Below are 7,367 nucleotides of genomic sequence, written 5' to 3'. Positions count from 1 at the left end.
AAAATCTTACACGGATTGCATTGAGATAGTTAAATGATAGCCCGAGTTGTTGGCGGATGCCGGTTATGTTTTTGACTCACTGCTGAAATATATGACCCAGAGTACTTTGCATTTGAAAGTACACATGATTTGTGCCGGTATTCATTCTATCTTCCCAGTGACAGTGGAAGATATTATGAATACGATATATTGATGTCTTTACTTTTTTTACTACTTTTCTTTATTTTCTTACTTAGGATCAATAATTAGTGATTCACAATTTGAGACATATGGTATATACATGAGAGTTTTCTTGTTGGATTATTTCGCTTGACGTACCAACCTCGTGTTGTGGATTTTTAATTGTTGATTTCATTTAGATTGTTTATCTTTAGTTCAATATTAATGTTTAGATGTTTACAATTCAGGCATATGGTTTATACATGAGGGTTTCCTTATTTGGATTAGTTCGCTTGACGTACTACCTCTCGTATTGTAGGAGTCTAAATATTAATTCCATTAGATACGGGGGAAAATGATCTAGGTAGACTATGCTTAATAGATTGAGCATCCACTTCATCTAGCAGTCCTTCCCTTAGGGGCAGATGGAGGAGATATTGCTATAGTGCTCTGACGCTCTTGTTGTTGTTCTTTTTCTTCTAATATTCTTTCAGGTAATTCAGAGTACCGGAGAGTCGCAGGATGACAAAGTTCTTACATAGTCGCCGTCACATGAGATTTGTTAGAGGCTCGACCGTAGTTTTATATTTTTGTTCAGACCTTAGAGTTTATTTCATAGTGTAAAGGCAGTGTGCCTTAATACGATTTTCAGTTGTTTCTTGTCGAGGTGTATTTATTCATTTTGGATATCAGATATATTTCGGGTTGTTCATTAAGACATTATTTAATTTATGAGATATCTTTCTTTCTTTATCATGTCTATTGTAGTTATTTCCTTTCTTTTGCATGTTTTGTACCTGCACTTTATTTGGTTCCACTAGAGGATATTGCTGTGATTGGTAAAACTTGTTGTTGCATAGTGTGGATGCATGACAGATTTGACATCTCTGGGTTCATCTTGGACTACAGCCATGTATGAAAATAAGGACGTCACAGTTGGTATCAGAGCTCTAGTTCCAGTATCTTTATAATCATCCTGTGTCGAGAAGTGGAGCTAGAATAGAGTTTCTTAGGATTCATGTATAGAGTCCCCTAGGAATTCCTAGAAAGAGTGATGACGTTATAGACGTATGTTCGAAAATTACAAAAAAAATTTATGACTATCTTACTTTGATTGAAAAGTATTTGCGTGAATACTTATTATGATATATATATATATATAACTGATTCGTACGCATTGAGGCGATTTTGGGTTTTTTCGCAAAAAAACTCCGCTGATTGACTTTGAACTCGTGACCGTAGTGGGGATTAAAAGAGGGGGCTTTTTTGCAAAATGACACCGAAAGCATCTCTCTTAAACCAGCAAGATCTTCAATTTCATGATCCAAAATCTTTCTCTCTCTCTCCCGAAAAATCCCCAATCCCTCCTCCATCTCCAATCGGAGCTCCCCCTCCATTTCCAATCCGCCATCTCCATCGCCGACGATCTCCCAAATCACCCATCTCTAACCGGAGCTCCCCAGATCCGCCTCACCACCACGAACCCCATGACTACGAAATTTGAGACCGCCTCCTCCGCCACGACTACGAAGTCTGAGACCGCCGACTTCCCCAACTCATCCGATGCCGACGACGATTAAGTCTAACTCCGTCGACCGTGACCGACTATCCCCAACTCCCTCGAGCTCGATCTCGAGATCCCCCAACTCAGGTAACCATCAAGCCCTAAATTTGTTTACCTATTTTTAACAAATAGTGGTAGACAATAGCTAAGCTAGTGGTTTTTCAAATGCCAGTGTATTCTTGTTTTTGGTAGAAATCAAATATCGGAGAAACGAAAAACTAATTAAGAATAGGCTTTTCAATTAGGTGACAATTAGACAGCTCTATCTTTCAGTTTCCAAATTGAATTTCTAATCGTTTGTAGTCAAAATTTTGGGCCCAAGATGAATAAACTGATAAAGAAGGTATATCATGCCCAAATACAATGGGTTGGTCATCGTGCTGAAAAATAGCACAATTTATATGTAATTGTTTTTGGAATATATTGATGCATATGCTTATCACCTAATCTGAGGATCTTACTTTATAGATGGAACGATTTTAGCATTAAATGTGTTGCTCATGTGAATTTTCTTCCATATGTACCAATCACTGGATTATTTAGTCTATAATTTTTAGAGTTTAGCTAGAAATTGCTCTTTATAAAAAAAGTAATAGCTCAGCAAATAGTTTGGAAAAGCTAGAAATTGATAATAGTTTAGGATTTTTACTAGTCTCTTGAATCATTATTTGGACGCTGTTTGCCCATGAATTTTATCCAAGCAGATGTAAATTTTCATAGGCTAAGACCACTTGGTACAAAGGAATCACCATGCTGTATAGAAACCAAAGTATAATCTATACCCCCCTGCACTTCATACACATTGCCTTCAACAAATATAATAAATATTGCATATAGAAACCAAAGTAAAAAATGTACCTGAAAGCACTTCAACTGATCATTTGTAAAAATTTTCAGGTTATCAATGATTAGAAAAAGTTTTTATGTTGTGAAGAGAGGTCGACGATGTGGTATTTTTAATAATTGGGAGGAATGCAAATCTCAGGTAGATAAGTTCCCAAATACCTCCTACAAAGGGTATGCAACATACAAAGAGGCTTTGATTGAATGTGAGAAGCACACACTCGTTTGTGATTCAGCATCCAGCTCGAGGCCTGTCCAAACATCTGTTTATGCTCAAAAACAAAGATATCCAGTGAGCCATAATCTAGATGTGGACAAGGAAAAACTTGGGGAAACTTCTATTTTCTCTATCTATGCTTTTGTATTAGGTTCATTGTTGGACAAGGAAAAACTTGGGGAAACTTCTATTTTCTCTATCTATGCTTTTGTATTAGGTTCATTGTTTACAATATTAGTATTTCTAGGGGAAACTTCTATTTTCTCTATCTATGCTTTTGTATTAGGTTCATTGTTTACAATATTAGTATTTCTAATATGTATCGTTGCGGTATTTGTTGGTTTCTCCATTGCAAAAAACATGTGATGTAATTTGTATTAGGTTCATTACTTTCTTTGAACCGAGGGAACTTTCATGTGATCAATTTTCAAAAAGCTTAGGTTATTATTGCTTTCTTTCGGAATGAGTAGACATATTAAATGCTTGATTTATTTTACATACTAATTTAAGTGTTTATCTTTAGTAATGTTCCCTTCTTTCTTTTTTGTTTTATGATGGCAGAGTTATGGTCTCATTGAGTCATTCTGAGCGTAGTACCTCTCTCTATTGAGTCAAGATTAACATTCTTTGTTCAAGAGATGTGAAGCTATCTTATGTTTACTCAAACAACATGTAAAAGATCCCGGTTCTTGTAGATAATAAAGCATCAGTTATCAATGTTCGTTGGATTCAGAAGCCTGAGCGAAGCAGACATAATAAAGTAGGATTCGAGGGAAGAGCTCATTGATTGAGGTGGCGAAGAATTAGTTGTTGATGTAAAACATAATAAAGTAGGATTCGAGGGAAGAGCTCATTGATTGAGGTGGCGAAGAATTAGTTGTTGATGTAAAATAGCAATTTAGTTGACTAATTGGGAGGAAACTGTAGCAATGTTTATACATTGAGGAAGGTAGGAGCAGCAGGTTATGGAATTATATATTACCAAGCTCACGATCATGGTCTGTGCAGGATAAGTTTTGAAGGATATGGAAAAGATGCTACATATGTACTCAAGGGACATATAATCATATATGTTAAAAGAGGTCAAGTTAAGGTCATAGAAAAGCAGCATGAGAGGTAGACGAAGAGTGCTCTGTAGGAGTCAATGCAGAGATGTATGCAAGACTTCATTTCATCCACTTAAACATGTTGATTCCAATGGACTTCACCAATGTAGAAACTCAGACATTTCCACACCAGTAGCTCAGACTTCAACACATCATATACAACTAAACACCATAGCCACACCAGTAGCTCAGACTTCAACACATCATATACAACTAAACACCATAGATTATAAAGAGAAGGTTATACAACGATGCCAATTCAAGGACAACACATCATATACAACTAAACACCATAGATTATAAAGAGAAGGTTATACAACGATGCCAATTCAAGGATAAAGAGAAGGTTATTCCAATGGACTTCACCAGTGTAGAAACTCAGACATTTCCAGTGAATAAAGAGAACTTTGTGCACCTCCGAACCAACCATCATCTTCTGCATAACGTATATAAGTAAATGATCTTTATACCATGGATCAAACAACCATCATCTTCTGCATAACATATATAAGTTTAGTTACAACAGCTATCTGAATCAAACAATCAAACGTAGTTTAGTTACAACAGCTATTATACATCAAGTAGGAGACAACAAATTCCTGCATCTATCTGCTGAAAACATCACGTCTGCAAATTTTCATTCTTGAATACAGTACCTGCAAGGAGCGTGCAACAAGTATACATCAGATGTAATCTAATTTGTAGAGTTAGAAGGAAATATGGATATTTCATGTAATAAATCTGAAACAGAAGGTAACACCTGGATGATGAGCATGTCATTAAAATGACCAATAGATATCACAACACCCATATGCACTAAATCTGGCAAAATAGAAGCATGTAGAAGACCCTCTTCATAGGAGCACATCATCCCCATCTTCAATTGATGACCCATTACCCTCTTGCCAATTTGTATCACCGCATGTAGAAGACCTACATTATAATGAAAATATCAGAGATCGAATCCTATCGATTGAAGGTAGATCTTCATCCTACACTTCCAGTAGTTGTAGTTGGAACCACCGAAAAGTGGTGGTCTTTGAGTAGAATGTCCTTCCTTGAACTGCGATGTAGATGATGTAGCCATTGTTATCCTTGATCAACCTGCTCTGATACCAATTGAAAGATCGCTGCAATGGCACTCAAACACTAGAAGGGGGGTTGAATAGTGTTTATGAAATCTAATGCGGAAACTGACCCATTACCCTCTTGCCAATTTGTATCACCGCATGTAGAAGACCTACATTATAATGAAAATATATATTTATATATATACACCAAGGGGATCATAGAAGGTGAAGAATAAGAAAGGCTTAAATAATAAAAAAATTACTACTTACGGATTTGTGAGTGCCGGATAATTTCGCTTATCATGTGATTGGCCAACTTTACCACACCCGTGGCAACGTCTATCTTTTTTATTTTTTTCTCTAGCCATTGCTTTCTTTTTTCCTCCCTTCAACCTTTTGACGCACCCTTTTGCTCGCACTTGATCGGGTTCATTGAAACTATTTTGAAAAGTACAAGAATCCTGTACACTAGTACCATCATCCATTAAATTACTACTCATTTTATTACTTTTCTCGGTGAAGCTCTTTGCAACCGCGCGGCCACTAACCATGTGGATACGCACTCCATCGGTAAACATCTTCCTCGTTTCTTCACATACAAGGGACTTGTCAACTAATTCCAAAGATGATTGGATAAATTGACTCCGCGTTAAAAGATAAGAATTGTCAGGGCTTATCTGCATGCCTTTATCATCATACACTGTCCCCGATTTTGCAGAGTTAGTCCACCTCTTTAAGATGTATTTATCGGGCAATATTTCAGCATCAATTTTCATCAAATATGATATAATGTGCGTACATGGAATTCCAGCGCTTTCGAACTTTTTACAACTACAAGAAACCAAATCCAAGTCATTGTCGTAAACAACTTCGCGGACTTTACTTGTTACGAGCTTCTTTCTTTGAATTTGATACACACTCTGATTGTCGGTTGCCCTAACAAACTGCAACTTATAGTTAAAGCTGTCACACACTTCAGCCTCAAACTTGTAATAGATCTCATTCGTGTAAATATCAACCATTTGCTCCAAAAAGTCATGATTTATTCTAAGTTTAGGTTTCTCAATTACATCTTTGTGATCGGCCATCAACTCCTCATGTCGTTGGCGCAATAATCCCCTGCCAAACTGTATCATAAAATCAACCAATGAATTATTCTTCGAAACAAATTTCTTGAAGAATGCATGTCCACTTTCTGCTCGTTGACTACTTGACATGTCCGCTGAGAAAATGTGATTAACATATGCAGGAATCCATCTTGACCGAAGTTCATATTGGTCTTGCAACCACTTATTTCCTTCTAACCCACTTTTCTTAATCAGACTTTCCCATTGTAAATCAAATTCTTTAGGAGTCTCTGATTTCCAAATGCAAGCCGAGAACTCACTTTTATAAATACTATACTTCACTGCATTAATTTTCTCAGAAAACTTCATTAATATATGCCAACTATAATACCTATCAAAAGAATTAAATAAAGTATTAAAAAGAAAGGCTATGTATATAAACATTTTCAATAATATATACAAACTATAATACCTGTGAAAATTATTTGGAAGAATAAGAGGGAATGCCTAGTCATAGCTGGGTCTTGATCGGTAATAATCATCTTCGGGGCACCACCAGGCATACTTTTCAAAAATTGATTAAATAACCATACAAAATCATCAACGCTCTCATGATTCAAAAATCCATAAGCAAAAACAATTGTTTGACCATGATTGTTAACCCTCATTATTGGTTCAAATATAAGGCCATAGCGATTAGTGTTATAAGTAGTATCAAAGATTACAACATCACCGAAAAATTTGTAAGCCCGCCTTGATCTTGCATCGGACCAAAAACAACGAGTAATCTTTTGTTTCTCATCGACCTCAATTTGAAAAGTAAATGAGGGATTCTTTCCTTGTTCCAATTTTAAATATTCATAAAACATTTTACCATCATGCCCCTTCAAATCAGCACGGATATCCCTTTCATGATTATACAAATCTCTTTTAGTGCACCCAATATTTTCTATACCTCCAGATTGTACTCCAAGAAAACTGAATTGTTGATGCTGAGGTATATTCACCATGGATAACTATTTAGTTAGAGACTTTGTTGCGGCTGAAACGTTACGATGGGACCTTAAAAGATGAACCTTTGATGGTGTTGATAGTGGGTGGCTGTGCTCCTCATTAAAAACAGTAACAATGTATTTTCCGGAGTTTGATTTTAAAACAGCAATTTTGGCAGTACAATCCTCAGCTAAGCTTCCTCGACGTCTTTTCTTTCCAACATCTGTGATTTTTAGAGATTTTCCTTGTTTAAAACAAACATACTCCTTTCTTCTTATTTCACAACTTTCCGGCTCTTTCTGAGTAGTCCAAGACCTTACACTAAACCCAGCTGCTTTAGCATAAGCA

The 7,367-nt window shown here is 36.2% G+C and overlaps 1 protein-coding gene and 1 long non-coding RNA gene across 4 annotated transcripts; one reads left to right on the top strand and one right to left on the bottom strand.

The window, feature by feature from the left end:
* Window positions 1,492-3,981, top strand: LOC109826101. Of its 3 annotated transcripts, none has more exons than XR_002243188.1 (3): window positions 1,492-1,810; window positions 3,345-3,575; window positions 3,646-3,981. It is a non-coding gene; the product is annotated as an uncharacterized LOC109826101 (long non-coding RNA). The 3 variants fall into 3 exon arrangements; XR_002243189.1 differs by lacking the exons at window positions 3,345-3,575; window positions 3,646-3,981 and adding exons at window positions 2,621-2,934; window positions 3,070-3,238; XR_002243190.1 differs by lacking the exons at window positions 3,345-3,575; window positions 3,646-3,981 and adding exons at window positions 2,621-2,934; window positions 3,001-3,022.
* Window positions 5,226-6,395, bottom strand: LOC109826842 (protein FAR-RED IMPAIRED RESPONSE 1-like). The gene has a single exon (XM_020393862.1). It carries the CDS (start codon window positions 6,393-6,395, stop codon window positions 5,226-5,228), a length of 1,170 nt encoding a protein of 389 aa, XP_020249451.1.

This window comes from Asparagus officinalis, chromosome 10 (genome assembly GCF_001876935.1).
Source record: "Asparagus officinalis chromosome 10, Aspof.V1, whole genome shotgun sequence".
Classification (NCBI taxonomy): domain Eukaryota; kingdom Viridiplantae; phylum Streptophyta; class Magnoliopsida; order Asparagales; family Asparagaceae; genus Asparagus; species Asparagus officinalis.
This window is presented reverse-complemented; position numbering and strand designations above follow the sequence as displayed.